The sequence below is a fragment of the Micromys minutus genome, assembly GCF_963924665.1.
Source record: "Micromys minutus genome assembly, chromosome: 23".
NCBI lineage: Eukaryota > Metazoa > Chordata > Mammalia > Rodentia > Muridae > Micromys > Micromys minutus.
Window position 1 is genome coordinate 27829658 of NC_137958.1, and position 20087 is coordinate 27849744.

General features: G+C 41.9%; 1 protein-coding gene across 1 annotated transcript in view; it reads left to right on the plus strand.

Annotated features, from left to right (window-relative positions):
* Positions 1-20087, plus strand: part of CDK14 (cyclin dependent kinase 14) — a 511537-nt gene that overhangs the window by 104252 nt on the left and 387198 nt on the right. The window contains exon 3 of the mRNA XM_080936223.1: positions 12986-13231. Within this exon, the coding sequence (XP_080792349.1) occupies positions 12986-13231 (246 nt within the window). The remainder of the gene's footprint in view (positions 1-12985; positions 13232-20087) is intronic.

The window sequence follows — 20087 nt, forward strand, 5'->3', positions numbered from 1 at the left end:
GACAAAGTCTGTGCCAGATCATTGGCAGGGTTGGATCAGTGCTGGCAACTCCCTTTTCAAGGCACAGGGGAGCAAGATTCGCTATAGCAGTGCTCGTTAACCGAGTCATCCCTCTTTCTCGGTGGCCTGGGTCTTCCTCTCGTTGTCTCCGGCACAGAATCTCCTGTTGTCACAGTGACTTGTTTCACCTCAACATATAGCTGAGGCCAAGCGCTCAGATCACAGATGCAAGCAGCACGAATGGCGTCCTGTCCTTAATGATCCCTAACGCCCTCCTCTGCTTTTCTCTCTTATCGCCTGGCTTTGCACGTGAGGCAGATTCCGAATTAGATTAATTAAGTGAATGTTTACTTTGGTGATGAGGTGGAAGGGGAGGCAGGAAGGGCAGGCCAGGAAACTACATGGCAGCTACTCTGTGTGGCTTTGGAGTTCCTTTTCTTTTGTATGGGGGGGAAATGCATGGACGGGCAGGTTTGCAGGTGAAGCCCATTCATTCTTCCTTTATTCCTCTAGGATGTTGGACTTAGGGGGTGTGTGTACTGTGGTCAAGAGCTTCTCCTCTGTAGTTTGGTCCTGCAATAAATCTCTGCTCCCGAGTTTACTCTCTGTGTGGCCTTGGACAGGCGGCTCTGGTTCACGTGTGTTTCACTTTAATTACCTATGAAATTGAGATAATGATGTGGCCTCCTACAGCTCTTGGTAGAGACTGGGAGATTGTGTCAAAGGTAGTTTTCATACTCGCTGTTCTAGAAGACTTCCATAATGGCTAGGCATAATCCTTACCAGCGTCTCGGCATCTAGGCTCCTGTGATGTCCACCTCTCTTTTCTAACAATGACCTTCATACCAGATCCCAGACCGCTGCTTCCTTAGAGGGCACATATGAGCCTTTTTGAACTTTTCAGGACTGAGGAAGATAAACAGGAGGCTGTAACAGAGTTGTCCAGTTCTGTTTTCCCCGCCAGTCTAAGGGAAGGTGTGTGGTCTGGAAATGTCCTCACCATTTCAACCAGCAGCCAGTTCCTCTCCTTAGTGAGATCCTGCTTAAAAAATACAAAAACAAAAAAAACCTCTGGCAGAGCACTGTCTGTGGAAGCACCGGCTTGTTTCAGGTGGCAGGCATTCAGCAGGATATTTACCTTCTGCCTCTGAGCTCCATTCACCTTGGATTAGTGAGGAGTCACTGTGGACTCCTCTGTTGTGGGAAGGGGAGACAGAGCAGGTCTTCCTGGAATCAGGAGACTGATTATTACAGGATAGCTATTGCTGAAATTTTTAGCTCTTCCCGGTAGATGGACCAATTGTGAACGCTGCATTGAAAGACACTTGCAGTTTTTGTTTTTTGTTTCCCCACCCCAAGGCTCATTGTTCCCTGTGTCTCCCTTCAGGGGCTGTGTGGTCAGTGACTTACATAGCATGCTCTGCAAGCATTGATGTCAAGCTTACATTCAGTGACCTCCTATATTTTCCAGAATTCTATGGTCAGGTTTGTTTTTAGATTGATTTTATTGGAAGGTAAACATCACATTTTAAACACTGCAACATCACCCCTGACCATGATTGCTAAGTTATTATCTGAGCCAATAAGAAAAATATATTTTTTTTATTAGAAAGGATGTTTGATCCAGGTGAGGTGACGGGAGGTGTCTTTATTATTTATGTGATTCAGAATAAGATGATAGTAGGGCGTTTTATTTCTTCTTCAGAACAGCATTTAGTTTCCAGGTGAGAAGAATTCAGGATCGGTCTTATCTCTCCACTAGTGTATTATTTTCTGTTTCCGTTGTCTAATGTTGTACATTCCAGATGCTTTGTCTTTCATGTAGGACCAAATAGAGAGCTGTCTGAGAGGTCTAGATGTGAAGACAGAGCTGGTCTGGTTCGGTACAAACAGGCTAGGAGCAGTTCAGAGAAGCTCAGCAGGGAGACCACAGGACAGCAAAGGCGCCCAGGACTGACCTTTGCACAGGTTTTCTGACAGATGAGGGCTTCTGGAGTCACTTATGGTCTCTCTTAAAAGTGGCATGCAAACAGCCGGCCTTCCAGCATGGGCAGCAGGCCGTCCTGGTGAGAACAGAACATTGATTTCAGACCCATCCTGTTTGCTTTGCTCTTAGGACTTCTTAAATGGCACAGGGTCTCAGATTTTAAATTTCTGTAGTTCATGTTTTTCATGTTAGTTAATCTCCCTGGCCAGGTTGTTCCCCACTAATGCATAATGGAGTATCTTTTGGAAATACACTGCTATTCCCCTTTTCGCAGGCAGGGCCAAAGGCTTTATAAAATCGAAGAAGAGTTGTATTTAGACCTGCACATTCTTTGAAAGAGGAGAAACATGTCCTTTTGGGCAGGGATAGTCTTTTTCTTGAAAGCTTTAAAGCAGCAGTGTCTGGATGAAGAAACTAATCAGCCATGCATTGGGAGCTACATTGCATGGTTTAATGTGTCAGTTCTGTTGAGAATGGGCATTCTACTTGCAGTGGTGGGGATTCTGTAGGTTGGCAAATCTTACCTCTCTGTCTCTCTCTGTATGTGTCTCTCTCTCCCTCCCTTCCTTCCCCCTCTCCTCCCCCCAGTGGTATTTAACCAGATTATAACTGGGGATATGAAGCAGGAGTCAGAGAATTTGTATAAACCTTCTTTGACCTTTTGGAATTCTTAATAAAATTTGACTGGGACCATTGTTGTTTGAAAGGTGTTCCATTCATGGAATAGGAGTCAAAGCCCATGTACTTTTTCAGTCTGGGGAGGATTATTCTATCCTGCCAAGTGGGCAGAGGGCTCTCTCCTTGAGGCAAGGCTTATTGTACTGGAGGTACACAGTGCTTTATACATGCCTATGGCTTTAAAAACGTGTATTTCTAGATACAGCAATAACTTTTTTGTAAACCTTTTACCTTTTAAGAGACCAAATAAACTTTGATAAATTAGCAGAGCACAGTTGTGGGTTTAATTCTTATGAGAAAAGTGTTAATGATATTAAAAATAGACATGATGTTAACTTCGAAACCTTTACTAGAACATACAGATGTCTTTACTAGCAGCACATAAGCACACCAACCTATAGGTGGGAAGTGTGCTGTAATAATCTCTCTATATTATTTATTCTTACCTGATTATCATTGCTTTCTGTCTTCAAAGAGAGGATGTTTATACACTTTCACTATATATTGCTAGGAAACTTTATTTCAGTGCTAATAATAATACTACTAATTATCTGAAATGGCCATCTTATTTTATGGAACATTCGAGGAGAAATGTTGCCCAAAGACAGCAATATGCTCAACAAAAACTCCTGTGGTATGCAGAAATGAAAACAAAGTATGTTTCTGAAAGAGTTGACTTCTCTCTCTGTCTGACCATAACAGCAAAAATATATCAACACGTAGTCTATCTAGGGCACTGTGTCTCCATCGAGAATCCACAGGACATCTTGTTAAAACTTAGATTCTAATGTGCTAGGACCCTGGTGGGCCTGACATTCCAGGCAGGGCCATTCCTGTTGGCCTGCAGCAAGGTAGAGAGCATCCTAGATGACGTGTGAATCCCTAAGGATAGTAACCTGACAAAGATCCTATGTAGGCCTCAGGTAATAACAGAGACGTTACTTTTACCTTGCTGTGCGTCATCATTAAGCTTTGCTTTAAATTTATCATTGTAAATTAAAAAGGGAAGACACTCGAGTATTATAAGTAGATGACTGCACCTGTTGGTCCTGTAAGCAAACTACATCTCACATGAAGCCAGTACTATAGTATTATAGCAGAGAAAGCTGCATAAAATTATGTGTATACCATTTACCAAAACTTCAGCTGCTTGAAGCATACATACACAACCCCATTAGCACCGATAAAACAGTTGTCCAGCTCGTTGATAATAAACCTTAGATCCCAGATACACTGCAGTTTCCGAGGCAGGATGACATGATGCAGCTTTGTCCGTTTTCATACAGCTTTGTCTATTAGTTGATGCAGGGATTAGATAAAATTAGGTCAAATCCAGGGAAAAGGTCAGTATAGAAATGCAGGTTTCATTTTCCCAAAGAAACAAAATAGTGACCGATCTTGGTAGGCATAAAGGGAAGAGAAGTCTTTATGTATGGTCGGTGTGTCCATGATGGAAGTCAGTAGAGAGGTTCCTCAGACTCAGCCAGGACTTTATGGGATCCAGCTGCAACATCCCTAGGTGTGTACTCCTGGGAGTCTAGAGTTAGCATTGCACAGAGAGACCGGCATAGTTGTGATTATTGCATTTCTATGTGTGAGAGTCAAGAGAGGGTGCCTGGTGCTCAGCATCAGTAGATGAACAGGAAGTGGTTCCGCACAGAGTGGAGTTTCATGGGGAGATACATGGAATGGAAGAATACAATCATGCCATTTGCAAGAAAATGGATACAACTAGGGATGGTCATAGGTGAAATAAAACAGACTCAGAGCCACCAGCACTACACCTTTATTTCTTCTTCTCTTGTGTAGAGAACCTAGTGAACCTAGAGGAAAAAGAGACATGAGAGTAGCCTGAACTATCTGCAGAGAGGAAGGGACCAGCAGGAAGGATAAGAGTATGTGTGAACGTGTGTGAGAAAATGATGGGTTACCCTAACCCATCATTTTCTACAATTAATATTTACAGACGAATGGATATTTAAGATAGCATTTGAAAGCAGGATCACCTTAATGGATATTGAACTCTGGTGAGTAAGAACAGCTGGTGAAAGCATTTTCATTGACGAGAAAAGACCTCAACTCAGAGAGGGGCTCCTTTAATGCAGTACCTGGGGGTGACTTTTAAGACAGCCTACTTTTAGTTAAAGGAAAAGACTTATCACTGAGTAGTTATTAGCAGAGCATTTATTTCCTATGATACCCTTATCTTTTAGGACATTAAAGGAAAAGAAAACCTGGTTTATGTACTCAAATATTTATAATTTGGGCCTGAAATATAATTTAGCACCCGAGAAAGATAACAACAGCTAAATAAAAACAAGCGTCCTGATGCTCCAACAAAATATAGGAAAGCAGGGTTTATTGCCGTTTGTACAAATGCATGATAGCAACAGTTATTTAGGATAGACTGAGAGGCACAGTCTAAAAGTGATATGGTTCATAGTCAGGACATTTGTGGCTGCAGCAATGACATTGATGCAGGGTTAGAGCTACCGTTGAATAGAACCAAGGTTGCCAGATGTCCTACAGTGGAGTTGCGTCACCATGCTTGCTTGATTGATTGATTGATTGCTTATCCAGAATGTTCATGCTGCTCTCACTGAGAAATGACCCTGTGATCTCACAGTTCATGAGCCTATCAGTCCGGAGATACCAAAGTAAGTGTTTATGGCATGTACTTCCCCTCTGCTTTCTGAAGTCTAAATCCTGAGGAGGAACCACATATGAAAGGAAACACAAAGAAGTGATTTTATTTGCCTGGCACTTGATATATTTAAAGACATTCACTAGTTATTACCTGCGACCCACTTTCAGGCTAGAAGCAGTAAAGGTCAAAGTGACTGCCAAGTACGCAGTGAACTGTTTAGTAAATGAGAAGGCTGAGGCATAGAATGTTTGAGACTTACTGTACATTGGTCTGAGTGATGTGTCTTAGTCAACATTGTTACAGAGCGCTTAATTTGGGAAAAAATGATAAATAATAAAATATCCAACACTTACCATTGTATCTACATACAGTAAACACATTCTGTATCTCTGTTTCATGTGTTTATTTTTATCTACATAGCTGCACAAATAGACATGCAAACACATACTAATTGAGGAAAAAGAGAAACCACAGCCTGCAATGAGAGAGCATGCTGTCCTTTCCAACATGGCAGGTTAAAATAACAAGGTTGGAGATCCTGGGTATTGGTCCAGGGGAGTTATAAATTCCTTTTATTTTTCATAATTCTGTGCCTATCTTTTTCTAGCTGAAATTCCATTAAATATAGAATCTTTTTGCTTTATAATTAAGAACATATTTTTGGGAGAGGGAAGACTTTACAGCAAACCTTGTAAATGACGATTAGGAGTAATTCTGAGAGTAGCTGTTGAGTAGAAGATTCTTAGTCTTCCATGGGTGTCACATACAATTAAAACACACACACACACACACACACACACACACACACACATAACAGAAATAGCTACAAATGTATGGCATTGTCAGCCGTGTGCTTATCCAATGATTTTCACTGGTCCTGTGATAGGTACTTTTTTCATGAGCATCTGAAGACCATGACCTAGGCAATGTTAGATGTGTGGTGCATATTTGACATGAGTCAACTTGGTTGGTGTTTTTAAAAGCCATTCTTTTCTGGTAGCTGTCTTCGACTGTGAATGTGGGATAAGCAAGCAGCGAAGGCCACTCTGGGATCTTAGAGACATGCCAATCACCAGAAAATGGCTGATTCAAAGGGACAATTTTCAGCCTGAATGAATTTACTGTAAATGAATGCCAGGCTTAACCGAATTAAGTTGTGCTCTCTCACGTGTATCGCTGGGGCTTCAGTAGACAGTTGTCTAGGCTTTACCTAGCTGTAAGCAAAGCAAAACGCATAGGTCAGACTCTGACTTTTGAAGACTCTAATGCTGTTTGAATGATCTGACTCTTATTATTTTTCTTTCTTTCTTTTTAAATTGTCTTCTTTTCTTAAACCAAGTTAGGGTCTACCAACAAATTAGCAAACTTCTGTGAAGGATGGATGGGGCAACTCCACGAGATAGCGGATATTATTAATAAGACTGAGATCCTGAAACTAAGCAATTCATGGATCCAGCCCCAGGGAAGACCTACTACTATTTTAGCATAGCAGTAAAACTACTTCCTGCAATACTCACAAGACAATGCATTACTCAGCCCTTATCAAAGAAGCTTCTTCTTAGAGAAGATGACAACACATCTGGGCAATGTGCAGAACACATCTGGACTATGTGCAGAGTATGAGAGACTTAGGAGTACTCAGCCCTGAGTGGGATGTGTCTTTCAAATTTTTTTCTGCAAGACTCAGGGATTTATGTGTGTGTGTGTGTGTGTGTGTGTGTGTGTGTGTGTGTGTAGGGGGGTTGGGTGGCAGTGGAAACATTAAAAGGGTCAGAGGTGATTGATGAGTTTTTAAAGGGAACAGTCTTTTCTCGGCACAACAGAGCAAATGAACACATAAAGACGGACAACATGCACACAACCTTCCCAAGCTCAAGCCAGAAGCTCAACATGAAGGAGGGGAAGTCCCATCCTAAACCAAGAAAACATTTGCAAACAATAGCTGTTGGGGAGAAGGAAAATCAGTTTTCTTCAATGGAGTGATGTTGGGTGTATCAACCACACTTCATTCTCAGAAGTAGTTAACCAACGGAAATTGTATTCTGGCTTTTTAGTGACTTTCTTTTGTTTGTTTGTTCTTGTTTTTTTTTTTTTTGTTTTTAATTGTATTAGAGGGAAGGACCATGAGGTTAGTGGTAAGGGAACCAAGGAGGATCTGGGAGGAGCTGAAAAGTGGGAAAGAATTTTACAAAATTCTCATAGAACACAGTAAGAAAACAGTAAGTGGGCCAGACTTATTCAGACAAGCTTCTCCCTGTGTTTGCATCTCTCACCTACATTTTAAGTTCTGTTGACTTCACTGGAAGGAAAAGCCAGTTTATTCTGGTATTTGTGATGATTTATTCTTTTTAAGGGTTTTCAAGCTCCACCAGGCAGCCCTGTTTATGTAACTCTAGTCAGTTCTGTTTTTAAATGAAGTGTGAAAACCCGCAGCTGGGGCAAATATCTCCTTAATTCCCATTAGTGTTGGCAGGCCTTGCTTTCATATGGGGTGACAGTGTGTCTGTTTACTGTGATTGGCCTTGGGCACATGTACCCAAGGTACTTTCTTCCTACTCCCATGATTTGGGAGGGCTACGTTTAAACTATAGAAGTCTCGTGTGCTTTCATGAGTTTGTCAGCAAAAAAATCTCCCAGATTCTTCAAGAGGACCATTGAAGACAAACTGGTATGGAGGGCTGTCAAATGAATGTAAGACAAAGTCATCGCCCTATGGAAGAGGGGGATTGTTGAGATTGTTAATTAAAAGGAGTCTTTGTAGTATGAGTGTGCAGGATATAGCAGTCACTGAAAGGATTCGTAACAAAGCTTGTTTTAAGTGTCTGAGATTGAATCAGCAAAAGGGCCTCTGGAGAGAGGGAATTTTTTTCAAACTGTTGTGTCTTGTCTTGAGAAGAAGGCTTTTCATCCAAAAGTCCACGCAACAGATGGTAGAGGCTGATGATGTACGGAATGCTCTGAGTCTGTGCTTGGAGCAGTTCTAGCCGCTACTCCTTGTGCATGGCCCAATGTTCATGCTCTTAAAAATATGTGTAGCTAATAAAATCAGTTAAAATTAATTTGGGGGGAAAGGAGAAATGGCCCAATGGTGAAGAGTGCACATTGTTCTTGTCCAGGACCAGCATTTGTTTTCCAGCACCCATATTAGGATCTTCAGAATTGCCTATAACTAGCTCTGAGTTGTCTGGCACCTTCTTCTAGCCTCTGCTGGTACCCACACATGTATCCTCTTTCTCTTGTGCATATGTTCTGTCTCTCTCCCCCACACACTTACATATCAATCTTTAAATATTTAAATTTTATTTTTTTCTCAGTATTTAATCTCTGATTATCGATTTAGTCAAATTGCCCTGCTTTCACATGCCAATGTTCATGATTCTAACATATCTCCTGTACTCTAAATAAACAACATGATTTCTGCAAGTCATATTGCTGCATCTGTGTGTGCCCTGCTCTAAGACACCAATGTGATAGGTTGGATAATTTTGTGTTTTTTTTAAAGCCTTCCTAAGCATTATAGATCTACTAAGTTACCTTTAATAATAATTCTTTCTTATGTGTTCTTGATATTATGTTATCTCTCCAGTTAAATAATTGCATGGATTAGAGAATCTTAGCTGTTGATCATTTGGTGTCTTGGTTGCTGTGTCTAAATTAGTGACTCAGACTTGAGTCATGGGATGGCAGTGAAACCGACTTTCCTCTTTTAGGGGTTACTTCACATATGCTGTTAAAAGTTAAGTTACTTTAAAAGCTTCCTTCTGCCCGTGGGATTTTTATTTTTTATTTTTTTGCAGTCTATTGTCTGTCCACCAGATGTGCATTTTGTAATATGTCATTCAGGGAACATTACCTACCCTTCAGCATACTGCGCTGCTGGCTGGCTCGCCCTGTTATCTCTGGAGCTGACCAGTAGTCTTGTTTTTATGTAGATACTACTCAGCAGCCTCCCCTCTCCCCACCCCAGGCCCTGAGCTGCATCCATGTCTTCAGCAAGCATCCTATTTGGTCTAGCCTTTGGGGCTGTTCAACATTCTCTGCGTTAAGACCAGGATATATTGTATTTCATTTTTTTCTATCATAATTGCTGTTCCTCCTTTAGTAGCTTTTGTCATTTGAAATTATATTTAACTCATCTTTTTTAGTAACTCATTCGATTTAAACACAGTATTATGTTTCTTTTTGATGGCTGAATAAGCAACCACAGTTTTGTCAGTGGGAACTCTATTAGACCAATTCTCTTGCTAACATTTGTCCTGGTATTTTAAAAAGGATCCTAGCTTCCTACTGAATAGCTAGAGGTTTCCTAGCCTCCATTTCTTTTTCTGTGATTCTTTTCTCCAACCTGCCTTCGACACTTATGTGCTGTGAGCTGTAATCTATTTTCTTCAGTGGTGGTGGTGGCGACGGGGGGAGGGGGGCGCAACCTCAGCCAGAATCCAGGCATGCAGTGGAGATGAATATAAAAGTTGGAGAGGAATGAATGGGTTCCTCTTTATTGGCTAGAGAAATCTTTGTTAGGTACTTGCTAACAAGGTATAGAGAGAATCACTGGAAGATGTGGCTTTGGGAGTGTAGTATGTAACGTGTCTTCTGGGGCCCTCTCCCACTGTTGGGTCTACATTATTCACTCAATGACTTTATGCTAAGAGTGGCTAGAAATGGCAGCTCTCGTCAAGGAATGAATACTGTTCTTATTTCACTTGGTTGGATCCTTTTCAGAACCAGAGCATTTAAAAATACAGGGTCTCCAGACCTGTTAGACGGGCGTGCAAGGGTAGCAGAGCTGACTCTAGGTGTTTCAGGAAGACCTGAGCTGGGCTTCCTGTTGCCCTCACAGTTCAGAGATGGGCAGATTGCATTTATGTCCCATGTCCCTAATACTGGGCACATGACACCCTTCCAGAAGAGCTTACGTTGCCTTAATGTGGAAAATTCAGTATAGATTTCTTTCCTTGATGAAGACTCATGCACAAAGAAGGTGTTGATACTGGCATGATGCATGGTAGCCTGGCTGTACTGGAGACCAGCACAATTGTACAGAAGCTTAATTATGTGAAGGAACTTGTTCATGAGTCTGAGAGTAAGCATGCAGTTATAAAGTTGTGGTGGATGGTACTTAGTGCGTAGATACCCACAGTGGTCATGACGACCATTGCTTCTTTTGTCCTGGATTTGTTTTTGATGCATGCAGCAGTGGTTGGTTTTTGTTGTTATTGGTTTTTTTGGTGATGATGATGATGATGACAATGATGATGGTGGTAGTGGTGGTGGATTTTCTGTTTTTTTTTTTTTTTAAAGTCCTGTCCAGGTATCAGAGTGCTTCAAACTGTTTCAGTAAAATGTGCATATTAGGTTTCTACTCTCAGGTAATGTAGGATCATGGAGGCACATGCTTATTATTTCATTTCCAGTAAGCTGAAAGTCTGGATGCGTCACAGGGTTTCTTTGCTGAAATCTTTCCAGGGTGAAATCAGGTTGGTGGGTCTCAGCGGGAGCTCAAGGTCCTCTAACATGCCCACAGAGCTACTTTTATTGTGTGTGAAGTGGTGTGGTCTCCTCATGCTATACCTCATGGCCTCAGAGTCCTCAGGATCATCATTGGTGAATTTCAGACTAGTCCCTCACCTTGCTGACTGCAGAGATCTCTTAGTTTTGTTTGTCTTACCAGCTTATCTAATGTTTTCATGTAGAACAATATGATATATGGTGTCACTTCCTAATTGCACAGAATAGGGAGGGAGCCATTCGAAGGCAGGAGATACTAGGTGTTGTTTTAGAATCTACCTGTAGCAATGATCTCCAGCTAAAGGATCTTGGAGAGAGCTTTTCATGAACATATGTATTATTATGTTAGTTTCGGGACTGTGCTTTTTAGATAGTAGCTTTTGGATGGATGTCTCAGAGCTTCTGCTCTTTTGTATCAAACATATGATGATTAATTATTTGAATGGGTCTTTTTATATATGGTGGATTCCAAGAAGACCGAGCAAGGCATTATGGGAGCAGGATGCAATGGTCCTTACTTTCAAGAATTTAGGTCAAGAATTGTTGAATCACAGATGCTGGAGAGAAGACTGAGGAGGCCCAAGAACTTACTGCTCCTACAGAGGACCTGTGCTCTGTTCTCAGCATCCACTTGGCAGCATCTACTTGCTTGTAGCTCCAGTTTCAGGGGTTCCAACACCACCTTCTAGGTTCTCTGGGCACCGAGCATGTATGTGGTGCACTTGCTCTTCAGATGGAGTCAACATCCATGCTATTCCAAAAGCTGATCTTTAAACTTGAACCATATGGGCCTGTATTAAATGTTTTCCAGTGTTTCTCACTTGATAGCATAGAGCGATGCAGATACTTGTTTACTTAAGAAAAAAAATTGATTTCTTAATTTTTTTGCATGAAAGCAGTTTCATTTAAAATAACAGTTCCTTTAGAGAGAACTGTGGACTTAGTGTGTGGGTTTTCTGTTGACACAATGCCCTGGGGTCCCTCGAAACCTGGAGAGGTTCCTCTGTGTCCACCATAGTTCTCCACACTTCAGCCTGACAGTTGCTCAGGAGCCTGAGCCAAAGCAGAACACCCCAGCCAAGGTGCAGAGTGGAGCGAAGCTGCTCATGGTATGGCTGCTCTGAGTCCTATTGAGAGCAAGGGCAAGCCAGAGAGAGAAGCAGGGGTGGTGGGGAGAGACGGTGGAGAGAAAGAAGCATGTGGAGAGAATGTTCTAGAATCTTGAAGTTACAGAAACGCAGAGAACCAATGGACTGACTTCCTTATGCTGCCCCCCCCCCCCACTAACACTTCTGCCACACTCAGTAAAGTTCAGCTGGGGACCACCAAGGCTTTCACACAGGGCCTTAGGGACTCCTAAAATCAAAAGTGTGACACCTCCCCCACAGGAAAGCTAGAGGATGTAAGCAAAGTCCAGAATTTCTAGAGGGTATAGAACAAACATGGAAGAGTTGGGATACAATGTGGTAAACTGGGGACAAAACACCAATGGACTAAAGAAACTGTACTGAGAGGGGGGTCCTGGCTGGTAGGAGGGAAACAGGGGCCCAGATCTGGAAAGTCAACAGCCTTCAACAGAGTGTCCCCAGGGGTCTTCCACTGGTGGTGTAATTTGTTAGCTTTGGAGTTCACAAGAAAAACCCATAACCATCCTCATTATTTATTACTGACTCCTGTTTCATTCCAATTTGTACATGAAGTCAAGATGGGGCAGGTTTTTCAACCTGTCTTCAGACATAAAACTTTGAAACAAAGTAACACCTTTCATCCATTAAAGTGGTCCTCAGTAGGTGCCCTTCTGATCCACTGTGGATGGGGTTTTTGTTGTTTTTGGTTTGTGATTTGTTGTAGTTGTTCATGAAGTCGGGTTATCCTTTTTTTTTTTCTTTATGATGATGTAGAAATATCCACTTGCTGTCAGATGATAGAATCTGAGACAGAGTCAAGAACCTTGTTGTAAATGTGGCCTGTGGCATGCTCTTCTTTGTTTGGTCTTAGGTGGGTACCTTAAGATGGACGTGGTGAGTTGGTAAGTTTATACAGAATAATATAGTGAGCTTCTTCGGTATTTCTTGATTGAAATGAACACTAGGGCAGAAACATATCACATTTAGGGATAATGGTGTTTTAGTCAAGAGTCCTCAATTCATTCTCTTATTTTCCAGATATGCGTCACAAAGATGTCCACCCGGAACTGCCAGGGAATGGATTCAGTGATCAAGCACCTGGACACAATTCCTGAAGATAAAAAAGTCAGGGTTCAGAGGACACAGAGCACTTTTGACCCATTTGAGAAACCAGCCAATCAAGTCAAAAGGGTCCATTCAGAGAACAATGCTTGCATTAACTTCAAATCCTCCTCTGCTGGCAAAGAGTCACCCAAGGTTAGGCGACACTCCAGCCCCAGCTCGGTAAGTATCTCCTTCTCCCTTCCAATTATTTCGGAGTAAACAGAAGGATTAGCCTTCATCAGGGCCGCACACTGGGAGGAAGACAGCAGGTGACATTCTCAGGCAGGTTTTATGCATTCTCTCCCAGGGTGATTGACTATTTTGGAAGAGAGAAAGCTATAACCAGACTCTTGAGTTCAGAGTGCCCAGCAAGCAAATGAATGAACTAATTTAGCTTGTTTTTTAAAAAACAAACACCCCAACTCTTCCTTCTTTTAAAAAATGTGATTGTTCTGGGGTTAGACAATTTATCATTTAAAAAAAAAAATCTCTTGATCATAGTGTCTTACAGATGTTTCAGAACTTTTTTGTGCTTGTGAGAAGTTTTGAAATCTGCAGAGTCACAAAGCATTTAGGCTCCAAAATGAGCATTGTTCCCAAGGGGTGGGGGTGGGGGGCTCACTGTTTGTTTCCAGTGGAAATACTTGGGGAATTTAACAGCAAGGCGCTGATCCTCAAAGGGAAAGTTCTTCACTTTCAGAAAATCCTAGGCTCTAAACCAAGCCAGTTCTTGCCTTTTGACCAAGGTGCCTTGGTTTTCTGCACCAGAACCCTTGGGTTTCCTTCAAAAGTAGAAGTTCACATTTCCTCATTCCAGAGCTGGGGGAAGTCCTTGCTCGGGGCTGTGGCTGTGTGGTCAGTCACCTCACTCATCTGGACGACAGAGAGGTGAGCTCACTGGCTCTCCACAGGTGCCACCTCAGTCTGCACCGCGGGGTAGGGACATTGTCTATGCAAGAGGCATTCAATTTCAAGGTTCTGGCTGCTTTCCACTTACAAAATTGCAACCAGAACCCTATTTTCAAGGCTGGCTGGCACTTAGCATTGTAAAGATGTCCTGTGATCTTTTGAAATGGACTAATTTTCAGATTTAACCGAAACAATAATCTTTTGACATGGATGCCGGGGCGGAGTTTAAAACTGGGAGGGAAATGTTAAGGGAACTTGGGTTCTATTTTCTTGCTTAGAACATCCAACGTTTTCATGAAAGCAAAACCAGCAAAGCCCCTAAGCGGCTTCCGTGGTACCTGTGCTTCAGGCCCATTAAGCTTTGTGCTGCTGAACAGCGCTCCTGTTAACAAAGCTCAGGTAAAGAAATACGATTACGACACTTCTGAAACTTGGGTGTGTGCACCCCAAATCCTTTCCTGCAACCTTTTCTTTTTGTATAAATACAAGGTAGGATTGGCTTGGGTCACACAGCTCTACTGTTAACTTCTCAAAGAAGCTTCATTGTAGCATTATATAAAAGAAATTTAGAACTGTTGAGAGCAATCAAGGTCCTACAGTGCTGAGAATTGTATGTAGTTACTATGTAGTTATCCTGTTATCATGTATGTTGACCTATGATTGGTTTGTAGAAATTATCATACTAGGTATTGTAATGAAGCAATCTTATACTGAAAAGTACTGTCTGAGTTCAAATCAAATGACCATCTATCCTGTATGTTATTTGGAATTCCTAACTACAGTGATTCCTAGCTCCTTTTTTTTTGTTTTTGTTTTTGTTTTGTTTTTGTTTTTGTTGTTGTTGTTCGAAATGTTCCTCTAAGTGCAACACCCCTTTAAAATTTTTTATTATTATTTGTAACTTTTTATTGATTCTTTGTGAGTTTTACATTATGTACCCAAGTCCCACCCATCTCCCGTCCCCCTCAAATCTGCTCCTTGCCCTTTCAACCTCCAACCCCCAAATCCCACACAAACCAAAGAACAACCATCACCAGCAAAACAAAGCATCGAAAACATCTCACCTTGGAAGCTGTAGTATGTCACAGAGTGTCCCACAGAGTTCCCCTCTGTCCACACATTTTCATTTGCAAATGTCTATTGCCATTGAGTCATTGGTCTGATTCAAGATCTCTGTCTTCTGTGAGACCATCGATATTGGCTCTTCATCAGGACACTTTCTAGTCATCCCATTGCTACCCTGTATCATGGAGATCCTTCATCATTTGGAAGCAGGACTGGTCCTTTCACATGCCCCAACTATTCACAGACTTAGGATGGGTCAACTCAGAGGCCTGGGTGGTCGCTGAGCTGGACAGCCTGCCCGCTCTCCCCAATTCACACCACCAAGGTGAGCTCTCCAGCACAGCTCTGGCTAAGCCACCCAATGCTACCTACCATCATCAGTCAGCAGGGATTAGTCTCATGCCCTCTGGGATAGCTCTTCTTACTCTCAGACCCAGACAGGGAGGGTACCCACACCACTACATGGCAGATGAGTGGAGATGGCAGATTTCCCTCACTCTCACCCTCAGGCCTGGCTCACCTGTAGTCCTTGCTGCTCTGCTGAGTGCTGCAGCTGGTTAAAGACAGCCATCTCACCCTCTCGTGACCCCAGGGCCAACTCTCTCAACTGCTGCAGGTGGGGAGGGGTGAGTGAGGTGGGTGCAACAAGATTTTTAAGTGTTTCTTTAAAAAAAAAAAAGAAACTCATCTCCTTATTTAAAAAATTCTCATAATTTCTGGTTCTATGCAATAATCTCTATTTATAATTACGCGTTCTCTGTTCTCTGTCTTTGTTTTAGCATCAGTCATTTCTCTAAACACCTTTCATTTTAGCAGCCCTCCTCCCATTGGCGAATGAGGCTTAGGAAACAAGATCTGATTGCTGCAAGTGCTTTTGTTGCTGCTGGGAATCACATAGCTTTAGACGTCAATGCATACATTGCATTGACATGTCAACATAAACTGTGTGCTTTAAATATTCATTTATAAGTGTCAGTAAGGAATTAGTTCCTTATTTAAAAAAAAAAAAAAAAAAGCTGGGGCCCACCTGTCTGATGTACTTGGTTTTTCTCTCTCCTTATGAAGGTTTTATATGTATATAAATAGTTAGTTGAACATACCTTACAAGGTTAAATATGATAAAATTTGGGCAGGTGGTAATGTCATAGGTTTTGAAACCCATCATATAATTAGAGAAACTGGTAAGGCAAAGGTGAGACAGTGGGCAGTATCTCTAAGAAGTACACAACACTCAGCGGCTCATGTGAGTGGAGGAGAGCCAAGAGAGCGCAGGGAAGTCTCGGTTATTTAGGTAGTCTCTAGTCCTTCTTTTGGGAACACTCTAAAATGACAACTTGGCACACTTTCCTACCCTACATAAAAGTATTGGAGTAAATCCACACAGGGCAGATTCAGTAGGTCCAGGGGAACGAGAAAGTTCAGGAAGCAGTGGCATAAAGGAATGGCATTATGTTATAGCTGGTGATTTATGGGATCGTAAGGAGTACGCAGAAAGAGAGTTTTCTCTATATTTGTTTCTATGAATATATTTATCTAACATTTTAAGCTTGCATTAGTATATAGCATTTGATGATGTATTACTCATAATACAGAAAGTACAGTGTGCAATGATTAGATGTCTAACTTTTGTTACTCGTAATTGCATTTTTTTTCCATTTGCCTGTATCTGGCAAGATTAGTAACCCCATTTCACCCTCCACACCAATGCTAATAAGATTATTTTATACCTGTGGCAAGCACAGGAAATCATGCCCTATGAAAACCATTGGCATAGCTTTCTGTTACTTTTGGAAGCATTTCATGATAGAGTAATGGTTGCTAAATCCAAGAGTGCCCTTTGCCCTGATACAGCAGCACCCAATTGTACCTTCTCAGCATTATTTCAAAACACTGGTTAGTTTGAATTGTCTCTGAGTGTAGAGTTGAGAAGAAAAGACAACTTGATGAAGTGTAGAGTCACACCTACTGTTATAATGGGGAAATGATGTTTCTTACACGTAGTACCTAAAACAGTAGACATCATTTTAATGTGCCACACCTTGGAATGAGAATATAACTCAGGGGCAGAAAACTTGTCCATCATGGATAAAGCCCTGTGTTCAATCTCTAGTATTGGACAAAAGAAAAGCACAACAAAAAAAGCCCAGAAAACTAAAACCACTGCAAACCCTCATCACACCTTCCTTCGTTTCATATGCATGTGTGTTCCTGTGTGTGTATGTGAGTGTGTATGTGTGTGCGTTTCCCTGATACAGTTTGTTATATGTTAGGAACAGATTCCGAAGAGGAATCAAGACCACCTTGATATCAATCAGTAGCTATTACACTAGTCTATGCTTGTAGCCATCCCTGCTCCTGGACCATGGCATGCTAAAATTCAGGCATAGTATAAAGAATATCAAATTATAACAACATACTTAAAAAAGGTATTTGATTGCTGAGTGCCTGCTTTCTCTACCAGCAGTGATATTTACTGAGGTGGCAGATACTATGAGCATTCACTCGCCTTTGCTGTCACTTTCTTCCCAGCCTACCGGTACTCTCTCATGGGCTGTAGCTGTCGGGAGTCCCGTAGGTAGACTGTCACTGACGCTCAGGTTAGAAGGTACTTTATTGATTAGGAGTGACATCTGCTGAGCTTATTTTTTTAAAAAAACTGAATATTGAGGTGGAGTTTCTCCATACATCCTACAAACTGCTGCAGCTCTTTATCTTTCCATACCTCGGGAATCTTCTTGGAGGAAGGTGTGGGTTTGCAATGGGAGCCTGCACAGACTCATTCTGGGGTAGTGTCTTCTTGGCACTGCTTCCTTTCTGCTGGGAGTGAAAAATCTCCACACAGAACCTAACCTCCTTGCCATCTTGTTGCCATGTCTGGTATCTGGCTCCCTATCTTCTTCGTCCAGCATTTAGATCAGCTTTGCCATTTAGTTCTCTATTAAGTTGAATTGCCTTAGTGACGCAATAAAATGACAGAGATAAGAGCCTGTTCAGGGGTTCGAGGAAAATACAAATGACGGGCAGCAAGTGTGGATCTAGGTATTTGTCATGAGGTCACAGAATTCTGAGTGACCCCTACCCTTCCTCACTCTCGTACCTATGAAGCACACCTCGTACTTCAACAGTTCTTAGTAATGGTTTTCTTGCAGTCAATGGTAACATCTGATCTCACATGGCTGCCTAACCAAAGCCATGCATTGAAGACCTGATCATTACCCATGCCTCATCCTGATGAACCCAGACAAGGAAAACTAGATCATGTGGCCTTCCAGGGATATTGTTTGGACCACCCAACCTGCTTCTTGTTTCTCTGTCTTACACTTTTCTTTCTATTCTTTCCCTTCTTCCCTTTGCTTTCTTCCTCTCTTCCGTTCTCTTTTCTTATGCCCCAGTCCCATCTGCTGAGGCAAAGGGACCTTCTGGTATATGCTCCTCTCATTTGGAACTGAGTCTTACATACCAGGTCAAAAGGGTGGCCACGGAGTCAGGTGACCATAGACTGAAGCCATGAATCCAAGGAAAGCTGTCTTCTTCTGAGCTGTGAATCTTAGATCTGTTGTCAGGAGGTATGAAATGCTGACGACACAGGGGCTCTCCACAGCCTCAGGCAAAACAGCCTCTCATTTTTACTGAGAATGAGAATTAGTCTTCTGAAAAGTCAGTATGGAACTGTGGATATATCATTTCGTTAAGGGCTAATCATGCATTTAATAGTGGTGCAGTTTAAACAACCACCCCTACTTTTAGGAACAAGAAGAGTTCAGCCTAACGTAGAGCTAGGCACAATTAATATTTCCTCCATCTGGGTGAAAACTCAATCCACGGAGTGATTTTTCCAGGACAGTAGTAAGAAAGGGAAGGGATTTTTATTCCTCATCAACTACTTTAACTTTGGTTCGGGCAGTCGCTACAGAATCCTCGGTGAGTTTTGTTATTTCTCCAGCCTTCCATTCGTCATGTCCACATGAAATAGATGATAGAACCAATCTCCCAATGTGTCTGTCGGGATTAAATTTAGATAATAAAGGCCAAAGGCTGATGAGCAAACCGTTAGCTTTTATGGTAGGTTACCTCTATTGAGAAATGAAGGGAGCCCCTGAGGTCCCGCCGCCTGGGTGGCAGTGTGGCCAGCACTGTTCAACTTTCCATCACCCAGACTAATGTTCCTCTCCAGTGATGCAGACAATTGACAGTCCTTTTCACTTCTATTCTGTTTTTGAAAAACGTATTAACATTATCTCATTAAACTCCATGTCTCCATGGAGTGTCTGTTAGCAACTGCACATTAGTGGTCTGTATTTCCAAGTCATCGCGGTGCTTCCAAGCGTGTGCTCTAAGGAGAGAGGTGATAAGAAGGAAACAGTAGTCCCAGAAGGCTGTTTCCACTCATCCCTGCACCTGAGGTCACAGAGCCGAAGCTGACACTCAAAGGTGACTGCACCTTGGTTCAGCCTGGCCTCTTCATTTAAACAGGACGGAATGATAAAGTTGTATGAAGAAAAGCAAATGAAATGCGTGATCTTTTAATTTAAACATAGGACCCCCCTCTCTCCTTATAGAGTATTCTTGGCCTTGTTCATTTGATAGGACAGGTTTTGCTCTTGGCCTCTTTAAACACTTGGCACTTGGATTCCTTATTTATATACATGGTAATTGCACATCAGACTTCTTTCCCATGCTTAAAATAGGAGACTCACTTGCGAGAATCTAATCCTCAAAGCTCAGACTGTCTCATACCCGCCCTGTTCCAAAGAACCATTTTTTCATAGACCAGAAATGTTTTTAGGGACATGCCTTTGATTCATCTTCTGGAGCCTGTATTATTGATCCTCAAATTATATTTTTACAATTTAGGTATTTCTACAATGCCTACATATCAGTTCCACAGGCTGAAGAACTGATTGTTTTACTGCAAAATCTGGCAAAGTACTAATTTTCTGCCTTCGCAGTGTTAGGAGAACGCACTTTAGCCACAATGGTTCATACATCCAAATCCATTTAGTGAGAAAAACAAACCTCTGTGCCATGAGTATCTTCTTTTGCTTGACTTTCTTTCTTGTGA